Below are 25,629 nucleotides of genomic sequence, written 5' to 3'. Positions count from 1 at the left end.
ATCAAACCCCCTATCTAATGTATCAGCCAGTACAACTGATGCAGAGAGAGAATTCCACATCTTCACAGCTTTCACTGTAAAAAAAACCCCTTCCTAATATTTAGGCGGAACCTCTTTTCTTCTAAACAGAATGGGTGACCTTGTGTCAGCTGGAAAGACCAAAACTGTATGGCATATTCTAGATGGGGCCTTACCAGTGCTCTATAAAGTGGAAGAATGACCGCTTCCTGCTGTGAATCAATGCCCCTTTTAATACAGCTCAAGAACTTATTTGCCCTTGATGCTGCTGACTGGCATTGCTTGCTACAGCCAAGTTTATCATCTACAAGGACTCCAAGGTCCTTTTCCATAATGGATTTGCCTAGTGCCGTCCCATTAAGGGTATAAGTGGCTTGGATATTTTTACATCCCAGGTGCATGACTTTACATTTATCAACATTGAATCTCATTTGCCACTTAGCTGCCCAGATTGCCAGTTTGTCAAAATCCTGTTGCAAGGATGCCACATCCTGGATGGAATTTATTGGGCTGGATAGTTTTGTGTCATCTGCAAACACTGATACTTTACTTACAATACCCTTCCCTATAATAATATAGGTAGATACATAGACATCATTTACATGCTGATTTATCATCATCATTTATCATCATTTATTTACATAGTGCCGATAATTTATGCAGTGATTTACCTTAGTTATAACAAATGTTGAATAAATGGGAAATAACAAACAAGGGTTTACAGAGTACAATAGGATTAGAGGGCCCTACACATGAGAGTTTACAAACTAAAGGTTATGATACAATTGAGACATTAGGATTTCAGAAATTATTTTGTGATTTATGATACAGCAATGATTGATTAATTAAGGTACATTGAATATGCTTCTTTAAACAGGTGGGTCTTTAAGGAGCGTTTGAAAGTTTGGAAAGAAGGAGAAAGTCTGAGAACTCAAGGCAGAGAGTTCCAAAGAAAAGCAGAAGCCCGAGAGAGGTCTTGTAGACGAGAATGGGCAGAAGTGATGAGAGGAGAAGCGAGGCGAAGGTCAGAAGCAGAGCGAAGGTTGCGTGAAGGAGAGTATTTGGAGATCAGAGATAAAATATAGGGAGGGCTTCATTGTTAAGGGCCATGAATGTGAATGTTATTAATTTGAATTTGATTCTAGAGGAGATTGGGAGCCAGTAAGGGACATGCAAATGGAAGCAGCTGATGCTGAGCAGTGAGATAGATGAATGTGTCTAGCAGCTGCATTTAGAACAGATTGGAATTGTGAAAGGCGACTTGGAATACCTGCGAGGAGTAGGTCACAGTAATCAAGGCAGGAGAAGATAAGAGACTGAATAAGTGTTAAACACTAGCTAAATACTACAAGATTTTGCAAATGTTTGGATATGTGGTGAAAAAGACAGATGTGAATCTAGGATAATTCCTAGGTAGTGTGCTTGTGTGTTCGAATGAAAAGTGATGTTTACTGTGAGTGATATCTTAGAGACAGGGGAAGATCTTGGAGGAAATATAATGAGTTCTGTTTTTGAAAGATTCAGTTTCAGGTGGCGCTGTGAAATCGAGGTGCTGTGACATCCAGGAGGCGACAGCAGAGAGACAGTCTAGGAAAGGACAGAAGGATAGTGGTCAGGAGTAGACAAGTACAGTTGGGTGTCATCAGCATAAAGGTGATACTGAAGGCAAAACAACTTAATAGGTTTTCCTAGTATGGAATAGTGTCATTGAGACTTTGCCAGTAGAAGATCATTGGTTACTTTGGTGAATGCAGTTTCAGTTGAGTGTGTTGGGCGGAAGTTAGATTGCAGGGGGTCAAGAAGGAAGTTGGGAGTGAAATGCTGGCATTTGTAAACAAGCCTTTCCAGTAATTAGGATGCGAATGAAAGAAGGGAAACAGGACAATAGTTGGCAGGAGAGCTGGGATCAAGGGAAGGTTTTTTGAGGATAGGAGTAATTAGTGTTTGTTTGTAGATGGATGGCAAAGTACCAGTAGAGAGTGAAAGGTTAAATAGGTGGGTAAGTGCAGGAGAGAGTGTATCAGAGATTGGATAAAGGATGCATAAAGGTATGGGGTCAAGGGAGCAGGTTGTGCGTGTGATTGAAGTTTGCTAACATCATCTAGTGTTGAGGATGTGAGTGGACTGCAAGTTAGTCTGAGATTGTTGTCAGATAGTATGCTCAGTCTAATGAGATCGATTTTTTCATTAAAGAAATTATCAAGATCTTTTGCAGTTTCATTGATAGTTGAGGGGGGCATAGGAGTGAGTTAAATGTGGCAAACAGTTGCTGCGGTTTGGAGGAGAGAGTAGAGATTAAAGAGGAGAAGTACTGTTCTTTAGCTACTGATAGAGCTCGAGTGTGGTAGGAGAGCATGAATTTGAAGTGGCTGAAGTCAGGATCAGTTTGTAACTTTTTCCACTGTCGTCCAGCTGATCTATAACATCTTGTTATGTACCGAGTTAAACTAGTGTGCCAGGTTTGGGCTTTAGCTGGTTGGCTGTGACGGATGGTAGAAGGAGCAAAGGAGTCAAGAGCTGTTGAAAGGCATCATTGTATAGAGAAGCTGCCCTATTTGGACAGGAAAGATTGTTAATATGAGAGATGGGTTGTGCTGCTACTGTTGATAAATCTTGTGCATTAAGGTGTGGGTAGAGAGAGATGGTTGTGATGGCAGAATATAAGATCAAGAGCATGACCCTCGATGTGGGTAGGCGAGGTCCACTGAGACAGACCAAATGAAGTTGTTAGAGAGAGGAGTTTAGAGTTTATCTGATTATTTGTTCTTCATGCCCAGGTGTTTCTTCTTTCATGCCTCTTGCTTGTTGCATTTTCAACTGCAAAACAAAAAATGGAGAGTTTAACTAGAAAAAAAGTTTTTACATAGGTGATATATAAATTACATAAATTACAAAAATTATATATAAATTTTACACATGGCGCTTTCTTTGCTTGCACTAAGACATTCATGGCTTGTGCCACTGACTTAAATTGCATCTGTACAAACAAGGCAGATTTCAGCCCAAAAATTCTCAAATATGCATTTTTCATATTAAATCCACCCTGTGTACATAGTCAATGATATAAAGCATAGATTGTATTAAGTAAAATAAATGCCATATGTTCATTATCCTTACAGATACATTTTTAGTACTTTTTTGTTGCACCATGCATGGTTCTTTATATCATGCTTTTCCTCCATAAAAAAAAATGTGTTGTGTTTTACTTTTTGGCTTTTGATATGAAGCAAACTGGCATTGGGAATCAAACTCTTCAGATGAACTCTGATATCTGATATCATATCTGATATCATATGTAGGATATCAGAGCAAGGCTCATGGCTGGGTTTATAAAGGGATTGTGATGAGGAATGGGAAACACATGAGGGAAACGAGGTGGGAGGAGAACAGGGAGGAGAAAACTATAGACACTGAGAACATCTGAACATATAGCATAGAAACCAGCCTTAAGAGCCTCCAGTGGCTCATGGAGTAAGTGCAACACACAGGGAGCGCACCTCCTAGAGTTCAAGTCCCGGGCTGGTCCTTACAACTATGCACTTTGCAGTCTGAACAGATTGAATGAGCACAAGGGGTGCAGGAGTTCATCTTTTCAAAGCAGGCAAATTTTGTCCCTTTGTATTGGGGTTAAACTCTTCTGCACCAAGAATTAGCAACTGCCTTCTTCAACACTTTCTGTATTTCTGTATTACTCATTTACTTTACTTGTTCATTGTTTTTAAAGGTATTACTTTTCATTCAAACCTTACTTTCTCTGTGACGTCATGTAGCTATTTCCTATTTTCCCCTGTGTTTTGTTTAAAGTCATTCACTCTTATGCAGATCTTCTGTTCTGCCGCTACTTTTATCTACACAACCCTGGAATTATCTGTGGTGATTTCATCTGCACACTGATGGCACTTGATTTATCTTTCTATTCAATTGCTTCTTATTGAATTTTATAATAATAATCCAGCAATAAACATTTAATTCGATAAGTTGACATGACTTTCAAATGAGTAATGAAATAAAGAATTATAAGCAAGACTAATAAATACTAGTAACAACTAGTAGAGATTAAAAATAAAATAACGAACATAACTACCATGTGGCCAAAATAAAAATTAGCACCATCTCTTATTTTAAAATACACTTTAAGTAAGAAAGAATTGAATATATGTGAATGTAATTTCATATTCAATCTTTACAGGTAACAATACCTTAGTGAATCTCAATTTTTTCCCCATAAAGTCAATAATAAATGGCCTTTTTGTTACTTCCAATGTCTCTAAATAAACAGACCATTTTGTCTTCAATTGTTTTCTTAACCGGAGGTCTCCTATTCTATATCGGACAGCATCTTGTAAACATATATTGTAAATATAATGAAGAACATTTTCCAAAACAGGAACAGTATCTTTAATCCAATATAGAAAAATTGACTTCCGAGAAGCTGCAACAACCAAGAAGCAGAAAATAACCATTTCATTAGAACCATCAGAAAGTGAATCTTTATCTGATTCTTGAAGCACTTGCTTTATCAATTTAACCACATGTTTTGATCTCCAGCAGTGGACAGAAATAGCCACCCATAAATACTGTCTACTGCCATACCAGACGGATTCTTAGGGGCACATTTACTTAGCCCGAGTGAAGGATTAGAATGAAAAAGTTTTTTTTGGCTACTTCGACCATCGAATTGGCTACTTCGACCTTCAACTTCGACTTTGAATCGAATGATTCGAACTAAAAATCGTTCGACTATTCGACCATTCGACCTTCCCCATAGGCTTTCTAAGTAATTTCTGATCGAAGGAAAATCGTTCGATCGATGGATTCAAATCCTTCAAATCGTTTGATATTCGAAGTCGAAGGATTTTACTTCGATGGTCGAATATCGAGGGTTAATTAACATCATGGACATAAAACCAGTTCATAATATATCTTTTTTTTGGAGATTCTTGACTTGTATAATTAAAAACCTACAGCTCTGTAATACAAATTTCAAAGATGCACTTAGAGGGGCATACTCGATCAACATTTCAAATAAAGACAACAATTTTAAATTCTAAATCTAAATACATTTTTACATTCCTTAGGGAAGCTTTATTAGCTCAGTCTTTCAAAAAATGTCCATTCTACCTTTTGTAGAGATTATCAACCCTCAATTACATTGTTTTTATATTTGGTCCAATCTTTTATTTTCATTACCTTTAGGGGCAAAGTAAATGATTTTTTCTTATGAAATCCATTCACCTTTTTAGGAACATTCCCTTTCATCTGATTGTTCCTTAGAAGATGACTTTGAATCTGTGGATTTAAAGAGAACATTTTAAATGTCTATGCATTCTAAATGCTTTCCTTTCCTTTGAATAAGTGCAGCAGTTAAATATATAGAATTAGTTGTTTCACAAATCCATTTGTCTCACTGTTCACCCCCATATTGCTCAAGTTGAACACCAAGTGGCAGATTTAGTAATATTAGAAGCTGCCTTCTGATCTGAAATGGCGCTGCTGCCCCTATATGAAGTCTGTGCCTGAGTCTTTAGGTGCAACTACACTTGGCGATTGACGCATGGTGCTGAGGGATCCCTGTAGCTACCTCCTGATCTGTAGGTAGATCAGGGTTCCCTCAGTGTCCTGGTTCAATAGCCACAGCGCAGCACCTAAAGAATTGGCACAGATGGCATTTGTACACCAAACACTGGAAAAAATGCCAGACAGACTTAAAAAATATTCGGTGCAACTGCATCCTATGCACTTGAATTTTTTCCTATTTTGTCAAATTGGGTGCGATGAAGTTGTGTCAATTGAAACACCATGTTTTGCCTGCAGTGTTGCTAGATGGCTATTGTGCTCAAAAAGTGAACACACCCTTCTTAAAAAATTTCTATAAAAATGTCCCTGAAAGATGACCAAATTAGAGGTCACATAATTTAGATTTTTCTGTAAGAATAAAGAAATTTCCTTTCAGCTGTCCAAATGAAATGCAATTTAGAATACTGCAAAGGGATTCAGAGTTGCATTGCCTTCCAATTCCCAGGAGCAGACGAGTCCAAATCAGCAGAAACTTAAAGGGGTTGTTTACCTTCACACACTTTTTCCAGTTCAGATAGTTCACCAAAAATAAAGACTTTTTCCAATGACTTTCCATTTTCTATTTGTGACCATTTTTCTAATATTGAAAAAAGTTTTTGGAAGGTTAACAACCCCTTTAAATAGGGTATGTTTCAAAATTTGAAGAGATTGAGGCTCATTTATAAACTTTGCGCATCACATGATGATTTACACAGTGAAAATATGTGCCCCATATATTTATTAAGCTGTGCAAGATTGTTGTATTTACTGTGCAAACATAATTGGTAATTTTTATTCACACTGTGATTGTACTTTTTGAAAAAGGGATAATTGCAAATTGTTAATATTTATCTGCACACTCTACGTTTTAGTTATACCACAGTTTTGGCGGCAGAAAAAAAATCTGCTAAGCAGTCTGAATTTTGGTATTTTATATTCGCAATATTGACATCAATATTTGTGCACAACGACCTTGCACAGTGGCAATGCTCACACAAACACCCATCTCTTCTACAAGTTATTTGCTAATATTTCTGTGCATTCGCATTTCACTGCTATTCACAAACATAGGAATGATGGGCATAGCAGTGGAATATAAGAGTTGAGGGGAAAACATGCGCAAAACAACCATATGCGAATAAATATGCGCTGGGCAAAGTTTATAAATGTAGCCAAAAAAGATTATTCAAGTCAATCTTTATTGACATTATAAACCCATGAAGTTTTTAGAAGCTCTTAATCACCTTAAGTATATAGGTATAGTACAAACCAATATACATCTTTGTTCAACAGAATCCCAATAAACAATTTAATTGTACAGTGCAATGTATTTTCCTTTAAGAAAATGCATATTTTCTGTTGTATAGTTTTAGTGGATAAGTGCATTTTTACCTTTCAGCATGGCTACAGGCAGGACAGCGCCATGTATGGAAAATGATAGTGATATAACTGTATAGCAACTTTGACTTGGGTGCAGATTACCCTCTCCTAATTCTATAAACATGCATTATGCTTAATATAAGATAAGATGTTTGTGCCTCACAACACTTTTATAGAATACTTGATTATTGCCAAAGAAAAAAAAAATAATACTAACCAGATGTAAAGCATCCTCAGTTTTACTTTGATTCATTCGATATGCTTGTGAAATATCACTTAAAGGCAGAGGCATGGAACGTAATGTATAATTCCTGTGAATATTTAAATGATAAAACTGAATAGACTGCTTCATTACAAACATTTGCATAATACTTAAATCAGATTATTAAAATGGTTTGTGCCCAGTGAAAGACTTGCACCAAGGCCATAACACATAGAACAGCTTGCAAAGTTTAAAACACTGAGGGTGCCAATATGCTGTACTTCAACAGTTCAGTAGCTACAGTATCTATGATAAAGCTGCACATACTATTTTAGAATTTTTCAGTTCAAACCCCCTTGATGGTTCAGCCTTTGTTCAGGGCTTCAGGGCCCCCATAGCTTACAACTAGGTTATAGACATATGAAAATATGATTGCATTCAGCCATAGTTACAAGAATACGTGTTTTTTTCCATCAAATCTTCCCTAAGGGGAGCTGGGATTTCAGGTGTATCTATAGAGCAAATGGTCATTCTACCCCAACTGGAATTCAGACAGAACACCCCCTGCCACATCTATTGACTCCATGCTTGATGTACTTGCATTTATTTATACATGCTTGGTTCAGTTTCTCTAAGAAGAAAAATTCTACTTATACCCATTTTGCTTGAAATTGTTGATTTGGGAGCCATATATAAGACTGCTGTTACACATCCTCTAGGTGCTGCACAACAGATGTTAATAATATATATATATATATATGGGTATATTATGCGTTTATTTTCATTAATACTTGTACATCCCTAGTACTAGTGCTTCCAGGTTGATACTGCAAAAGCTTAAAGGGATACTGTCATGGGAAAAAAAAATGTTTCAAAATGAATCAGTTAATAGTGCTGCTCCAGCAGAATTCTGCACTGAAATCCATTTCTCAAAAGAGCAAACAGATTTTTTTATATTCAATTTTGAAATCTGACATGGGGCTAGACATACTGTCAATTTCCCAGCTGCCCCAAGTCATGTGACTTGTGCCTGCAAATGAGAAATGCTTTCTGGCAGGCTGCTGTTTTTCCTTCTCAATGTAACTGAATGTGTCTCAGTGGGACATGGGTTTTTCCCATGACAGTATACTTTTAAGATCTTTGCAAGTAGGTTGGACTTATCTAAATACTACATCCTTTGTCCTGTACAGATTCTGACTTCTGCTGGCCACTAACCCTGATCATCAAAATACTAATAATTAAGATAGCCAACAAGAGCAACAATCTGGATTTGATGGACAAAGAAAATTATACAAGAGAAGCCATTATACAACTTAATGACACTAGTCAATTTTTGAGGCTTAAGGAGAAGATCAAAGAGCAAATTTTATCAGGGTTGTAGAAACTGGTTATAGGTATGGAGATCTTTACATTTTTAGCTGTAATGCTTTCTACAAATATATGTGACTGTGTGTTGCAGTACAGTAATGTAAAAAAAACATGGAGGAAAGGATTATCTCACTCAAAATGCATATGCAGGAAAAACTAGGACTTTGTTCAGGGAAGCTTAAACCAGTATAGGTGCTTGGCTGCCTGTGAAAAGGGGGTGAGTCTTTTAGTACATTCTTGAATCGAAAAGTACATTTAAATATTTTCTTTGGTTTGTATTACAATAATAGTGAGGCACCTTGAAAAGAACAGGTTTCCTAAATACCCAGACTTGTAAAATGGTCTGTTCTGGTTTCAAAAGTACAGGTATGGGACCTGTTATCCAGAATGCTTGGGACCTGGGGTTTTCCGGATAATGGATCATTCTGTAATTTGGATCTTCATGTAACCATAGTTATCCCAAAACCCAGAACTAACTCTGATGTTCTGATCTCTGCCCTTCTTCTGCCTGTAGCAGCCGCCTTTGGCTTCGGGTGGATCCCTCAGATGCCGCCAGGTCTTATTGCAGGAGAACCAGGGTGAGATTTCTGGGCAAGCACAGGGGCCGAACGTATATGGAAAGGACAGCAGAGCAGATAACGGAGTCAATGAACAGGGCGGGTCAAACCACACAGACAATACAGTACCAAAGGAATTTACTGGAGCAAGGTCGGGGTCACAGGCCAACGTCATACACAGAGCAGGAACAAACGCAGTACCAAAACAGAATCAGAAGAGTAGTCAAGCCAGGCGTGGGTCAGTTCAGGCAGCAGGAAATAATAATCAGGGACAGGCAATGGTCAATTACACAGATAATATACTCAGAATACCAACAAGAGAGCACCCACAAACTTTGAAGGAAACTTTACATGGGGCTTTGAGCCCTTTAAATATTTGAATTTTGCACCACTGCGTGATGACGCCATCCACACCGCCGCTTCAAACCCATCCACACCGCCGCTTCAAACCCAGAAGCGAGCAATGCAGCTATGCCATCAGTGCGCGCATAGGCAAAAAGATGCCGGACGAGACGAGTGTCCCCGCCGCACCCCCACTAGAACACTAGGGTGAGTTCTCACACTTCATTCCTTAAGTCTACCAGAAAAGTTTGTAAATAGAGTAGAACCCCTATTTTACATTTTTATGGGGAACAGATTATAATGGTGTAAAATCAGGGAAATGTATTATGTATAATATATAGGTGGGACCACAAAACAACAATGTAAAATGAGGGAAAACTTAAAATCAGGGGATGTAAAATGGGGGTTTTACTGTATTAAATAAACCCAATAGGCTGGTTTTGCTTCCAGTAAGAATTAATTATATCTTAATTTGGATCAAGTACAATGTACTGTTTTATTCTTACAGAGAAAAAACTTTTTTTTACATTTTTTTTGATTATTTGGATAAAATAGAGTCTATGGGAGATAACCATTCTGTAATTTGGAGCTTTCTGGATAACAGGTTTCCAGATAACACTTCCCATACCTGTATTAACTTTGCTTGTTTGCTGTATAGAATTATACAAATTGCACTGTTTGTGAAAACCCCTGCTTAAAAATAAAATACAGGCACAGACCTGCTTGAAGTTACGCTGGGCGTCCCTGTCTCTTTCAATGAAAAAGGTATTGCCACATCTGCCACTTGAGTGAAACCCCACTCCCCACTGGAAGTGCTAGACCTTTATGCTAGGCTGTACATTTTACAATGCTTGGCACTTAAAATAATAGGAGCTGATATCACCTGTAAAATCTGTAAGATACAAGTATAGTTAGTAATATGTGTTTTGCATTACTGCATAGAAGTGTGAGCAGTCTGCAGTATTCTCCAGAATGCGTTAGTAATCACAAGAGTTTACAGTTAATGCTGCTTTAACACCATACACGCTGCATGGTTGTAACAGCTATTTAGCTGTTCAGCATTTAGTAATACATGTGCCCAATTTTTAAGTGGTGGGTTGATAGCTATGTGTGGCTTTTAAAAATCTAAAATGTAATCAATGGATACAAAATATTTGATTCACTTACTTTATTAAAGTTAAATTTGATTGATATACCTTGCGCCAAAGAGCATTTATGCCATAAGCACAAGAGAGTACCAGCTCTGTTACAAGTTTTTTTTCTATAAGGTTTGTTTCAAATTCACAATTCATTCTTGTGAATGAATTGTGGCTTTTCTATTCTACAAGAAAAATACTTCATAACTGACCTTTCCAGTGCATGGGCTAAAATAAGAAATCCATTTGCTGTTGTATTATTTTTGTCCCAGGTAATCATCCTGCCATGAATTAAAAGTATTATTAATTTTAAACAATAGCATAAAAAAATGTTAAATATATTAACTATATTAAACAATGATTTTACATTTTTAAAACCAGTATTTTTTAAAAGAAATATACATTCTATCACATCTGAAGGTTAAGATTTTATGTTTTACTCATCTTATTTCTTATCGTGGTCATTGTTAAGAAACTTCCTATTTGTACCTGAACAATGTTCAGCGTAATAGAATCAGTTCCTGAAGCAAATTTTCAGTTGATTTATCAGCCAATGACAGGACAGTTGGGTTAAGCTCCTTTCCTGGGCTGATTTTGCTTGGATTTGATATATGACCTGCATGCTGCTTTCCTGCCTCCTGTTTTACTTAAAGGGATACTGTCATGGGAAAAAAAATGACTTGGGGCAGCTGGAAAATTGACAAAATGTCTAGCCCCATGTCAGATTTCAAAATTGAATATAAAAAAATCTGTTTGCTCTTTTGAGAAATGGATTTTAGTGCAGAATTCTGCTGGAGCAGCACTATTAACTGATTCATTTTGAAAAAAATTTTTTTTCCCATGACAGTATCCCTTTAAGGTTGATGTTTCTGCTGCAGAATCTCTAGTTTAGGATTGGGATTGCATCTGGATTGATGTTTATCAAGCCCTGACTAAATCTGTTACCAGCCAGAGAAAAAAAGATCTTGAGAAAGATTTTACGTTGATGCAAAAAAAAGTGCAATTATTGTTATAATTTCTCTTCTCAAATGTATCAAATGTTTCCACACAAGTTCTTTCTTGGGCCTTGGCCTTGGTGTGTGGAGGGAAGGTAATGTGATCCCTCCTTTTTACTGTTTTGCTTACTCCTATATTCTTTTATTCTCATCTGCTTGCCTAAGGTTGGACAAACTTCTTTGGTTTTCATTGCCAAAAACCTGGGGCCCAAGTGTGCTTGGTATTTGGGGAGTTCAGACACATACACGTTTATTAAATGTCATTTTCAGCAATGTTTTGCAGGTTACAATCGATTATTCTTAAATTGCTTTCAAAATGATGTCTGCTTCTTAGTAGGTCCTCTTTTATGTTTTTTATTTAAAGTTGATACCGCATGGCAAGTTTATTAAAATTTGAATTGAAATTTAAAAAAATTCAAAAATCAGTGTTTCAAACTAAAAATAATTTGAATGACAAAATGTGGTATCTAAAACATGGTAAGCTTCTATAGTAGTCAAGGGGAGGTATATGTTTAACATTCAAGCTATTTTATTTTAAAACAGATTTCTACACTCAATAAAAATGAATAGTACAATGTGAAATTATTATCAATGCAAAAAAATTTAATGTGACAATACAAATGTTATTCTATAAATATGTTATGAATTGAGGGGGGCTTTGACCTCGTAAATGTACTCCTAGAGGAGATACATCTATTATCATTCTTAATTTTAACTGAAAATATATGTCTGTGTCTGCTAAATGCAAAAATATTTATATAGATAGATATTTGCAAAAAAAACAATGCCATTACCACATTCACAAATAATTGGTAAAGATCTGTAGGATAAGTTCATTATAATCAAATAAATAAATTACTAACCTAAGTTGTGTATTAAGTTGTAAGGATTTTGACAGGAGTTTGGCACCAGTGTCCCCCATTGCATTACCACTGATATCAATCTTTCTGAGGTTGTTTTTTTTTCCTAGGGCATTTAGGAGAATGTTTATTTCTGATTTCAGCCTAGAATCAGCCAATGACAGAGATTCAATTGTCTGTATAAAAAAGAAAAGAATAGGAAAATATATATTACAAAGAGCCTACATTTGTGTATATTTAAGTGTAAGGATGTACAACTCTGACAAAAATATAGCACTTTGAAAGGTGTCGTAAAGGCCTATTTATTGAAGGTTTGATTTTAAAGGTTTTAGCGGTTTTTGAAATGGCTAAACTCACCTTTTTCTAAAACGATGAATGTCATGACATTTATCAAAAGATCCGAATAAAAAAGTATGAACAGAAAATAGCGTTGAGCGAAGTGCTAAAAAATACAAATACCTCCAACACCTCTACAAATATGATTCTTTTTTCGCTAGGAATTGTCAGCAAAACTCCAAAGTGTTTTTTGTGGTTTTTACAGTTAATAAATCTCTAATTTTTAGAGCTTTTAATAAATATTCATTCATTCATTCATTTTTAGAGATTTGTGGATAAAAACAAAATTCGATTGTTAGCAAATAGGCCCTTTATGTTTATTTGTATAACATGGAGCTGCGTTTATTTTGGCATGATGCTGCAATTTATTTTACCATGCATGTATAATGTTTCGAAGACACACCTTTAAAACCAAATTAATATAATATGTTGCATGGCTAATCATTATTGAAAAAACATGGGTGCTGCAGACTGGGATAGTCTTTACACAGTGTACATGCTTCACTTCACTTCAAAGGTCTGCCACAAACTATGGTCCCTCAAAGGTCAATTATCATGTTCAGGGCCCATGTATTCATCTTTATTAACTTTTTCCATAGGTCCTAAAGGACAACTGCAAACTGAGGCAAGTTTTCACCCTCAGGCTGGTTCTGGGTGAAGAACCAGGTTGATTCCAGTGCAATAATCTTTCTTGTAGTCTCTCTCCTAGTCCACTCAGTAGATGAATAGTTTGTCTGCTCTTTAATTATATAGGGGTTAGGTTCCCTACAGGGCAACAAGTTGCATTTCAGTGCATAGCCACAGGGCAACAATCTACTGGTGGTTTTCTCTGGAGCGGTCTGTTTGGGAAAAAGGTCACCAACTCACTTCTGCTGATGTTATAGGACTCCTCGGTGCTACAATTAACAGTCATTGCAGGTGATGGCATGAACAAATCAATAGGAAAGTGGGCCCAGTAGAGGCATGCACCATACTGTTGTAAGTCCAGACTACATCAGTTACATAATCTTCTGGCGTTCCTCTCCAGGTTACAAATGAGTGCTTACAAATTGTCTATATCATATGGCAATACTTTCTGGTAACTGTCCTTAAAAGCAGGTATCAGGGTTATAAAATCAAACCTATAGGGTATAGAGGTAGCTAAATTGGTGTGTTGATCTCGCTGCTGTCAAGAGCTGACAGGTGCAGTTGTATAACAGACTGCTTGCTCTGCTTTAGTGATGGCCTTTACTTACACAGTCTTCATCTTGAATTAGTTGCACAATTCGGTGAATGATGTCAGCCACAGCAGTGCTAAAAAAACATAGTAAATACATCAAGATGAATTAGTACAGGGTTCAATAAGTTGTCTTTTAGAGTACAGGTATTGGATCCATTATCCCAAAACCGATTATCCATAAATCTCAGAATTACGGGACGACCATCTCCGATAGACAGGTGAAAATGGTTGGGTCCTGAGTTTTGTAAACATGTCATAGATAGTAGAATACATGTAAATAATCAAAATACTCCCAAGTGTTTTTATAAAGTTCTATTCTAGAGCAAACATTTGGCAGGGTGATGACCAGAAGATATTATATTTTACATAACATGGATATTCTTATACTGTATTTCAAGAACTAAGCAATCTTCAAGAATTACAACTGGTTCAGCAATATGAACATTTCTGTCTGTCAGTGTAAATCAATGCCTAATATCAAAACCATGTGCTTAAAATAAATCTCGTGACTCAATGATAAAACAGTCCACCTAGCAGTTTTTAAAATAGAGATTGTACCTTCTGCCAACTACAGAATATTTACATGTATGTATTGTGGGGGGATTGCTCGTAGTAGCAAATAGGGGTCAGGCAAAACAGTTCCACAGATGAGACAGGAGGCTCAGGTTGGCAACAAAACTTAGCAGACTCCTGTTTGTAGTTTATTTTCACAGCAGACAAAATAAACAAAGCACTAGTTCTGTGCTAAAGTAGAAAACAGTAAATCAAAGTCTAACCAAATTGGAGTTTTCAAAGAACACAAAACAAAAGTCCTCTCACAAGGCCCACATGTGAACTAAGTGGCCAGAGTACTTTCCAATCATGCTCCAGGGTCCCAGCCTGTCTTACCCTAGAGATTTAAAGGAGCCAATACCTCAGCCTGGGTGATATATATCTGCGATCAGGGTGCTATATATCTGCTATCATATACCAAACCCTACTGGGACAAACCTCTTTTATCACAGTATACAAAACATCTTTAATTATTCTATATGCTCATTTTTACTCTGTGGGGACACATTTACTTAGCTCGAGTGAAGGATTAGAATGAAAAAACTTATTTTTTGGCTACTTCAACCATCGAATTGGCTACTTCGACCTTCGACTACAACTTAGAATCGAACGATTTAAACTAAAATTCGTTTGACAATTCGACCATTCGATAGTCGAAGTACTGTCTCTTTAAAAAAAACGTCAACTACCTACTTCACCACCTAAAACCTACCGAGCACCTATGTAAGCCTATGGGGACCTTTCCCATAAGCTTTCTATGCAATTTCTGATCGAAGGAAAATCATTCGATTGATGGATTAAAATCCTTCGAATCGTTCGATTGGAGTAAATACGGTAAATCATTCGAAGTCGAAGGATTTTACTTTGATGGTCGAATATCGAGGGTTAATTAACCCTCGATATTCGACCCATAGTAAATGTGCCCCTATGTGTGTAGGGCATATCATCCATTTCATAGTAGGTTTCTCCTGCCTATTATAATCAATATTATTTTACCACCCAGAATGTAATGCCATATCAATGTCTAGAGTAAATACAGTATAATAATGAGACAAGTCAGGGTGCTTTATAATATTAATATTTGTCAAATGTGAACCATGTAATAATAATGAGCTGTTCAGATTAGCTAAATTGTATCACTGTGCATCTCATTCTCTGTTCTGTCTCCTTAATTTGCAGGCCTGCTATGAATGCCAGTAGAAATTACTTATATCTTTCAAATTACTTCTGTGTTTAATAAACAATACAGATATGGAATATGTTATCTGGAAAACATGTTATCCAGAAAGCTCTGATTTGCAGAGCAGCTTTCTCCCATAGACTCAATTTTAAACATCATTCAAATTTTTTTAAAATCATCTCCCTTTTCTCTGTAATAATAAAAACAGTACCTTTCACTTGATCTTAACTAAGATATAATGAATCCTTACTGGAGACAATTCAATCTTATTGGATTTATTTAATGTTTAAATTATTTTTAAGTAGACTGAAACTACAGCACAAATACAAAATTGAAAGCAGCCAAAATGTCAGCCACTATATTCATTTTGGGGTCTCTATATGATGCAAACCTTTGTAATCCTATTCAGATTGGTATTAAACTGTTCAGAAGATTTTTTGAAATTTATATATATATGATGTTTAATCTTAGTACCTAAAGCCATGTTGTAGATACACTGCTGTTAGATGTAAGCTTTGAGGTGATTTTCAGAAAAGTAATTGTTATTGTAATATTGCATATTAAGTTACTTTCAGGTATGTAACATTCACTTGCCACCAGCAGTAACAGATTTTAGTTCATAAATGCATATTTAATCAAAACCTGTCATTCTGACAAATAACAAGCAACACAGTCACTTCTCCTCCGGCAGAAATACAGCAACAAATAAAACACCTGTGTGCTATGAGCTCTAGATCACATACAACCCATTAGAATTTAATAGAGTAACCCACTCTGTGGGGGAAAAATATTTATAGTTAGAGTCTCCCACTCTCAGCCAGCTATTGGGGTATTTGCTGCTTTAAGTTAATGGCAAATGAGTACACTCTTAGGTGTTTCCCATTGACAGGGCTCAAAGCCCTCACTGAGGTGCTGTAGGCTCAGTGAGGGCTTTGAGCCCTGTCAATAGCTGTACAGGTATATTAAACAACATATATTAGTATCTTTTCTACTTTTATATCAGACCTTTGAGTTCAATTATGAGTGCAACACTACCTGATAATTAAAAAGGGGCTTTGTGTTTCAAAGTTTTCAAAGTAAATTCATGCTGTATCACATATCAGCATCCACATTTATAAACTCAATGGAAACATTTAGTTCAATTCTTCTTCTTAAATATGTTACACAAGTCATTCCCATGAAATATTATTTTATGGTACCACTGCCTTTTTTGCTATCATTATTATGTTACTCACCCAGATTTAACATTAAAATTTTTTCCTAATGAGACATGCTTTATGGATTTACTTCGTCCAATTGATAAGATGAGTGTTACCATATCAGAATCAAACCCTGTAGAATGAAATACAGAAATGTAAATTTGGAGATTTGTAGAACATACAGGTTTTTTTTTAGTGTGCTCCCTTAATTACTATTAGGATCTGGCCACACGAGCAGATTCGGGCAGTTGCCCCGAAGAAGAGGAGATTTGTCGATGGGGTGACTAATCTCCCTGAATCTGCTTGTGTGGCCAGACCCTTAAAGGGGTTGTTCACCTTTGTAACAAATTGACAAATCTAACAGTTCACATGAATAGAACAAACTTTTCCATAGAAATAGTTAACAGAAAAAGTACAGTTCAAGAGATATTCACCTCAGAAGTGTCCCTGTACTAATCCTTCAGTTCCACACAGACCCTGTGCTGGGAGGGGGTCACTGACCCCCAAAAACACTACAGTGTTCACTTCCTCTTCCTTATATGACATCACACATTGTACTGGCAGCTAACTTAACTCCTATTGGCTATGTCTGCTGTCAATCTGCCACTGCTTCCTGTGCTGGGGAATTTGAGCAGCATTCAGGTACTGAAGAGAAACTGTTACAAGTTTGTGAGAGGGAGGGGGAGTGTGGGCTTGTGCTGCAGAGATTTCAACTGTGCAGATGGGGGGATCGAGGTGCTTGGGACCTGGAGTTTTCTGGATAATGGATCTTTCCATAATTTGGATCTTCATACCTTAAGTCTACTAGAAAATCATGTAAACATTAAATAAACCCAATAGGCTGGTTTTGCTTCCAATAAGGATTAATTATATCTTAGTTGGGATCAGGTACAAGGTACAGGTATGGGATCTGTTATACAGAATGCTTGCGACCTGGGGTCTTCCGGATAGCAGATCTTTCTGTAATTTGGATCTTAGTACTAGAAAATTGTGTAAACACTAAATAAAGCCAATAGGCTGGTTTTGCTTCCAATGAGGATTAATTATATCTTAGTTGGGATCAAGTACAAGCGACTGTTTTATTATTACACAGGAAAAAGAAATCATTTTTAAAAATTTTAATTATTGGATTATAATGGCTACTATGGGAGATGACACTTGTACTTTCCAGAAATATATTATTATTATTTGGGGGGGGGTCCATGTATTATTTTGTGTATTTACCTCATAAAAAAGGTAAAATATTTTTCTGGTATAGATCCCTATATCATGAAAAATATAACTTTTTAATTTTTTGGTATTTAGAGCTCTAAATCTTGTTCCAGAAGTGGAACACTTAAAAAAGGTATCGTTTTCCTAGGTAAATTACCGCTCTGCCTGTCACTTAAGGTTGCCACCTCATCCTTTTAAAACCAAACACATATGAAATCCACAGCCTGCATGGCTAATTAGCAATTCATTTAGATGCATGATACATGGCTGCACAGAAATCAGTTCAGTCTGCAGTATCTAAATGAGTTGATAATTAGCCATGCAGCCTGTGGATTTCATATGTGTTTGGTTTTAAAAGGGTGAGGTGGCAGCCCTACTGTCCCTGCTAGATGTGTAAGTTACATCACGTTTCTAAGCAGGTCAGTGCTGGTTTTGTTGCAATTTTGTAAATAACTGACATTATGCTTAATGCCAAAGGTTGCCAAACAATGTTGCTCCTTCCTTTTCTGCAGTATTTGTCTGCTTGGCTGTGTGATTGTTGCAAGGCAGGTTTGTTTATATGCTGCGTCTGTTAACCTCTGCCATTACAATTGAGTAATCAACCAATGACCATTCAAATTATGTGACCGGTTACAGTTCACAAGCACCCAATAAATTACTAGGAGGAGGGCAGTATCAACATCCAATAGGAAACAAGTAAGGGCAAAGCCTGGGCATGATGATGTCATCATATAGGAAGTTCTTGGTGTGTCAGGTTCAAAATAGGCCACGCCCATCACTTCAGAAAACTGGTCAGAGAGACAGGAGAAGGGCTGAGTTAATAGGTATAGAAATTAGCTTTTACAATGGCATTTTTACTTTTTGTTATGGAAAATGGTTTTTCTAACACATTGAGAGCATTGTTAGTGGTTTCATAAGATTTGTACATTGAAGGTGAACAACCCCTTTAACATTTCCAGTTAGAACCTTTACCACTGCCATCCACCACTTTGGGTTGGGATACATGGGACATAACTGTTCAGTTTGCTTTCTTTTTATCCTTAGCAGGCAGGTCATATTCAAAAGCAAACTAACTGAACAGTTATGTTCTATGTGCTCCCTTTAAGTCTAACAGGAGGATGTTATGTTCTGGCTATTGCATTAGACATCTATTCACTCCAGCCTTTATAGTTTACATTTTGGCGAATTATATTGAAAACGTTTTTTATTCTGTTCAACCTTTCTAGTTACCCAGTTTAATTGTTACACTGAATCGTTATTTTAAAGTAATTGTTCAGTATAAAAAAAAAAAAACTGGGTAAATAGGCTGTGTAAAAAAAAATGTTTCTAATATAGCTAGTTAGGCAAAAATGTAATGTATGAAGGCTGAAGTGACGGCATGTCACCCTTAATATTTTGCCGCCCTAGGCCACAAATCCAGGCCTGACCATTGTAAGAAACAGTTATGCATTTGATACCTACCATTGTTGGATATATCCAGGCTGCTCAGTGAGTTAATATCGAAAATCATGTCTTGTATTACCTGGGCACCTGATGAGCGGAGCTATAAAATGATTTAAACATACTAAGATTATTATTTGCAAAAAACATTAGTTTGGTTATAAAGAGCAACAATAGTGTATTTCTTTATTTGACTAGGGCTTAAACATGGAATAATGTGATGCTAATAATCATCTCATAATTGTTGAAAACTACAAAAAGTATACAAATAAACACTAGAACAGTACATAACATTTTATGAACAGTTATACTTATTATGATGATTATGTATTTCCAATTTTACTATCTACATGAAGCATATAGAATTACAAGGGGCTATGCAAGCACAGATCCAGGAACTTCATCCTGGTGCCTTCTACATCCATTAGTTTCTATGACTTTCCCTTTTCATTTTCCAAAGCCCAAGGTGTTCGCTTTAAAATCCAAGATTTACACCTCTGAACAGGATGAGGTTGGTGTAGTTATTTCTTTAACTTCTAGGGATCCCCAGTCTGCTTTCCTTTACAGGAGAAAGACTGTTATCACTCCCTATTTTCCTCAAGTTGCCTCAAGCAGTCCCGAAGAGTTTGGCCATCGTTCATGTTGGAGCTTGTGGTAGCTTTACTGACTCATTAGGGGCCACAGGAGGTTCTGTAGTTTTAGAGATGCCTTTTTTTTGAGATAATATAAACTCTAAACTAAGTTGAAACTGTTTCTTTTTATGTGGCTTCCATTCCCTTATTCCCTTTGATTTTTGGGTTTCAGTTGCTGAAATCACATTATCCTGGAATAAACTGGAATGCCCATGAAGTTCAATTTAGTTCTGAATCTTGTATAAATAATTTGGCCATATGTCTCCAAAGCCATTGTCTCTGGCACTGTTTCACTTATCCAGCCCACAATTGCAAGTACTACTTTCTCAGCATGAATATCTTGGTCTTCAATAAAAAAGGAGCAAATATTCTTCCATCGCAGAATTTATGACTGCCCTGTTGACTTACTTCTACCGTTCTACGAGCACGTATTCCTCTAGCTGCATATATTCACTTTCCAACTGAGAATAGGCAGTGTTTAAAGATTATATAGATGAGAAAGGCAAGAAAAGATTTATCCAACCTGTCACCTTCCCTGCAGCGGCTGGCATCGTTTTGGTAGAGAAGAAGGATCATTACATTGACTTTAGAGAATTAAATTGAATTTGCCTTCCTCTGTAAACTTATGGGGAACATAAAATCTTGTGCAAATAAAGTAAGGAGCTTTTTGGCTAATGTTATGTACCTGGCACTTTTCAAACATTTTATAAACAACATTTTAAGGATTTCTTAGATCAGTTTGTAGTAGTCTACTTTGATGATATTCGGATTTAACATTCAGAAAAGAACATACTAACCATATTAAAAAAATAAATAAAAAGGTTTTGAGATTCATACCAACTGTTTGTTAAACCGGAGACATGAAAATTTAAAACAACCTCTATTGAATTTGTATGGTTTATTTAATCCACTGACAGCATTTGCATGGATCATAAGAAGGTGTCTGTCATAATAGACTGAAAGTTCCTATAAATTGTAACGGTGTAGAGTTTCCTAACAGAAAATAAGGAAATTTAGAAAGTTTTTTTGCTAAAATCATATCCCCATTATAGAGGCAACTTTGAATAATAATCCATTCAAAGGAATCATTCATCCAATTCTTATCTGTTCAGACCACAGGTATTTAGAATAATGCCGCACAACCACCTTCTCCACCTTAATTTTTCACATCAATATTCTGGATCCCAGGATCTTAAAGAGATGCTCTCGTATGTTTTCTGACAATAATCCTTATGTAAATGTACCCAATACTATTTTATGTCCTCTAAAGTATTGTCATCCTTGTCATCTTCAAAACATCTTCAAAACACAGAGTTGGGTTTGTTTTTAATGATAAAATGTTCATTGCAGATTCTCTTCAATTAGAAGTCTTGTCTGGTCATATGAAGGTGTAAACCACTGACCAAAAGACACAGCAATCCTTGCGTGTTCCTGTGAGGAATTTGTTCATTGTAAAGGCTCTTGTGTAAAACCTCTTTGTCTCATTCATCCTCCTCCAGTTCCAGAGAGACCTTGAGGTTCAATTTTATAGACTTTATTGTTGATCCCCTCCCCCACAAAGAGGGATGAAAACCACCTTTATGATTACTGATTGACAATCCAAGACAGCGTATTTTATCCCAAAGCTTGGCATTCTTCTGCATTAGGCACCACTGTAGTGTTGTTTGGAGAAATCATATTGATTCCCTGATAAAAAAATTATACAATTCTCATACAGGACTAATTTAGATGTTAATGTAGCAAAACAATGGAAAATATCAAATATCTTATAAATGTTCTGTGTTGATATTCAGTTTTTATGATACCTCACAATCACTAAGATCCATATGCAGATTGCTGATCTTATCGTTTATTGCCAATCCATGTAAAATCTCTCTAAAGAGGAAGGAATAAAGCAAAAGAGATTTAACATTGCAATAAGAAAACTACCTTTTAAACGGTTTAAAACAGTAAAAAATATTTTATTATCCTATGGTTATACATAACATATTATATGATCTTTGACTTCATTTGCATTTGAGATATTTTATTTATATACAAAAAGGTAACTTCTTTTAACATGGGTGAAATATCCTTAGGACAACTGCTTATAAGTGAGTGACATAAAGAATAGAGGCACATACCTTAACATTTCTGAAGGTAATTTAGTTCCAGATAAGTTAAGATGCTTAAGGGCAGAGGTCTTGGTAAAAAAATGTGAAACTTCAGGAGGAATATCTTTGATTCTTCTTTTACAAAACAAAAAAACAACGTAAGAACACAAGGAATATGTTGGGAAACGGAACTTCCCCATTTGGTGGACCTGGTCTTAATAAATCTAGTTTTAATATATACATTTAGGTCAAGAAAATCCATTCCATTGTCAAACTGACAAGGCCCTAAAATGCAGTGGGGCTTCCTTACCATAAGAACAGATGGCATGGGAAGTGATGGCTCACTGTTGTACAGTAGTGATGGCTCACAGCTATATTTATTGTGCTTACTTGCTAGGATGATAACACAGTCAACAAAGCAATATTGCTGCCACATACAAATATACTATAATACACAAATTAGGTATATAGGAGCACATAATCCTGTATACAAGCACTTTAAAACTCTGTTCTTTATTTTATTTTCTGAAATTAGCCAAGTTTATCAAATAAAAAGGTCACACACTTACTTGTGTGTATATACATTTCTAGAGACATTCAGATATGACAGTCTTGAACAGCTGCCATGCAACAGAGGCCCAAAAAGCTATAAGAAGAAAAAAAACCATGCATTATAGTGTATTCAGAATTTGGAAGTAATACTACTAATAATAATAATATACTTACAGAATCCAGAGCACAATCAGTACCAGCCAGATTAAGATGACACAATGATTTGCAATGATCAAGAAAACTGTAGAAACTCTGAAAGTAAAATAACTTTGAGGTCTGTTTTTTTTTTTATAAAATAAATGCAAGTCTATGAAACAATAGTATTATTGCAGTTATATAATACACCGTATGGTGGGGTATTTCAGTTCTGTAAAATATTGGCATCTTATAACATGGACATGTTGAATACATATCTTCATAGCAATGAATATCCATGATTCCAAAAAAATTTCTGTCATTGAAAATCTGCTCAAAACTTCCACTATATGGGTATTCGGAATGGTTTGATGACCAATATGCCTAAGTCAATTACCAAATGAAGATTTTCAAAGTATGTGGCATGCAGAGACCCCCCAATTAAAATAATAAATATAAATAAAAGCCCTAAATTGACACCATTGGATTGACAAATCAAAAAATAGATGTATTTCTACTACAAACTACCAATCTATAAAACTTGCTAAAATTTGTTTTTCATACAACTTCTAGAAATTTCCTTACAGCATCTTATTTCTCACATTACCTGTGATATAACACTTAAATAGCAGTGTGATTCCTTACATGCACTGGATTACCAAGGAACGTGACATTTAGACACCCCAAAAAAAATTTAATGTGCTATAACAAATAAAATATGAAATGTCTTTTCAAAATTGTCTGCATATTGGGGGTCATTTATCAACACTGTGCAAATTTGCCAATGGGCAGTAACCCATGGCAACCGGTAAAATTGCTGCATTCATTTTCCTACAGCTGGCTTTAAAAAGCTAATCACTGATTGTTGCTATAGGTAACTGCCCATGGGCAAATTTGCCCAGTGTTGATAAATGAGCCACATTGAGTTTAACATGTTTTGAAATGGACTTACAATTACAACTACACTTAAAAAGTTAGCACAAACTCACAATGCAATCCTCTGTAGCAAGAATCCCAGGATTCCCAGAAAGGTCAAGATGGCAAATGGAATTGCCAAAAGTTTCATGAGAAACAAGCGATTGGAATAAATTGTTCACTCCTGGAAAATATAAGAGAGCAGTGTAGTTCTTGCTGAAGTTAATTGATTCATTTGTTAATCAGCAAGAACATTGCATATTAAAGGGATACTTATTTGGAAAATATGTGGTAGTTATTTCAGCTGCATTGGATGCTGGAACCGACAATGTATCAACCATTCAGTGTAAGTATTTTTACATTGCCAGATAACTTATTTAATTAAAGATACATACCGTATATACTCGAGTATAAGCCGAGTTTTTCAGCATCCAAAATGTGCTGAAAAAGTCTACCTCGGCTTATACTCGGGTCAGCGGGCAGTAGCCGAGATTGCAGTCACTTTTAATCATTCCTATACCAACAGTTCACTTGGGGAGAGACTGCAATATCCCACAATGCCCTCTGTTGGTTTTATGAAAGAATAACAGTGCGCCCTCTGTTGGTTATATCAAAGAATAACAGTGACTGCAATATCACACAGCGCCATCTGTTGGTTATATCAAAGAATAACAGTAACTGCAATATCACACAGCGCCATCTGTTGGTTGTATCAAAGAATAACAGTGACTGCAATATCACACAGCGCCATCTGTTGGTTGTATCAAAGAATAACAGTGACTGCAATATCACACAGCGCCATCTGTTGGTTGTATCAAAGAATAACAGTGACTGCAAAATCACACAGCGCCATCTGTTGGTTGTATCAAAGAATAACAGTGACTGCAATATCACACAGCGCCATCTGTTGGTTATATCAAAGAATAACAGTAACTGCAATATCACACAGCACCATCTGTTGGTTGTATCAAAGAATAACAGTGACTGCAATATCACACAGCGCCATCTGTTGGTTATATGAAAGAATAACAGTAACTGCAATATCACACAGCGCCATCTGTTGGTTGAATAAAGGATTAACAGTGATGGCAATATCACACAGCGCCATCTGTTGGTTATACGAAAGATCAGTGATGGTTTTATGACACACAGCACTCTCTGCACAATTCTCTGTCACCATCAACTTTGCAAAGAAGTCCGGTCGATCGCTGGGGGAGTCTCTTTGGCGGAAGGTGCGCTGCTGGGAGACAGGGCTGTAGTTGTGTCTAGGCTTATACTAGAGTCAATAAGTTTTCCCAGTTTTCGTAGGTAAAATTAGGTACCTCGGCTTATACTCGGATCGGCTTATACTCGAGTATATACGGTAGATATGTTGTGGGAGTCCCTCTTGCATTCTGCCCTCATTGTGCCTGGGTGTCTAGATTGCTTAGATGCAAATACTAGAAATTCCTTCCTTTAGTGCTCATTAACTACTCAGTGCTCATTTACAGTTAGGCCTCGCTGTGACCTGCACCTTGCATTGGATTAGAATCACATACTGGCCTCTTCTCGTTATTATAGGAACCCACAGGACCTTCTCTCCAAGTTTTTCTGTTGGGTCCTGCAGGCGGAGTTGAGTTCATGCCTTAGCATATCTATATCTGAGCATATGTGTTGTTTGCCTGCGACTTTGAAATTGTGGATTAATATGACAATTATAAGACTAGAGAGGTACATTTCCTGAAGAAAATGTGAGTGGTGCTTGCCGTGG

At 36.4% G+C, this 25,629-nt stretch overlaps 1 protein-coding gene across 6 annotated transcripts; it reads right to left on the bottom strand.

Annotated features, from left to right (window-relative positions):
• Window positions 1-1,105: 1,105 nt before the first annotated feature.
• LOC108713492 (capping protein, Arp2/3 and myosin-I linker protein 2-like) lies at window positions 1,106-24,335 on the bottom strand. Of its 6 annotated transcripts, none has more exons than XM_041590083.1 (13): window positions 23,954-24,335; window positions 23,004-23,081; window positions 22,847-22,923; window positions 22,308-22,412; window positions 21,990-22,059; window positions 19,574-19,655; window positions 16,937-17,033; window positions 13,986-14,043; window positions 12,418-12,590; window positions 10,772-10,840; window positions 7,172-7,265; window positions 5,209-5,307; window positions 1,106-2,835 (listed from the first exon to the last, which is right to left on the bottom strand). In XM_041590083.1, exons 4-13 carry the CDS (start codon window positions 22,313-22,315, stop codon window positions 2,767-2,769), a joined length of 819 nt encoding a protein of 272 aa, XP_041446017.1. In that variant the 5' UTR covers window positions 22,316-22,412; window positions 22,847-22,923; window positions 23,004-23,081; window positions 23,954-24,335; the 3' UTR covers window positions 1,106-2,766. The 6 variants fall into 6 exon arrangements, with proteins under 6 accessions (XP_041446017.1, XP_041446019.1, XP_041446018.1 ...); XM_041590085.1 differs by having other exon boundaries at window positions 22,308-22,409; XM_041590084.1 differs by having other exon boundaries at window positions 22,847-23,081.
• Window positions 24,336-25,629: the final 1,294 nt, after the last annotated feature.

This window comes from Xenopus laevis, chromosome 4L, assembly GCF_017654675.1.
Source record: "Xenopus laevis strain J_2021 chromosome 4L, Xenopus_laevis_v10.1, whole genome shotgun sequence".
NCBI lineage: Eukaryota > Metazoa > Chordata > Amphibia > Anura > Pipidae > Xenopus > Xenopus laevis.
Note: the sequence above shows the minus strand (reverse complement) of the source record. Positions and strands in the feature narration are given on the sequence as shown.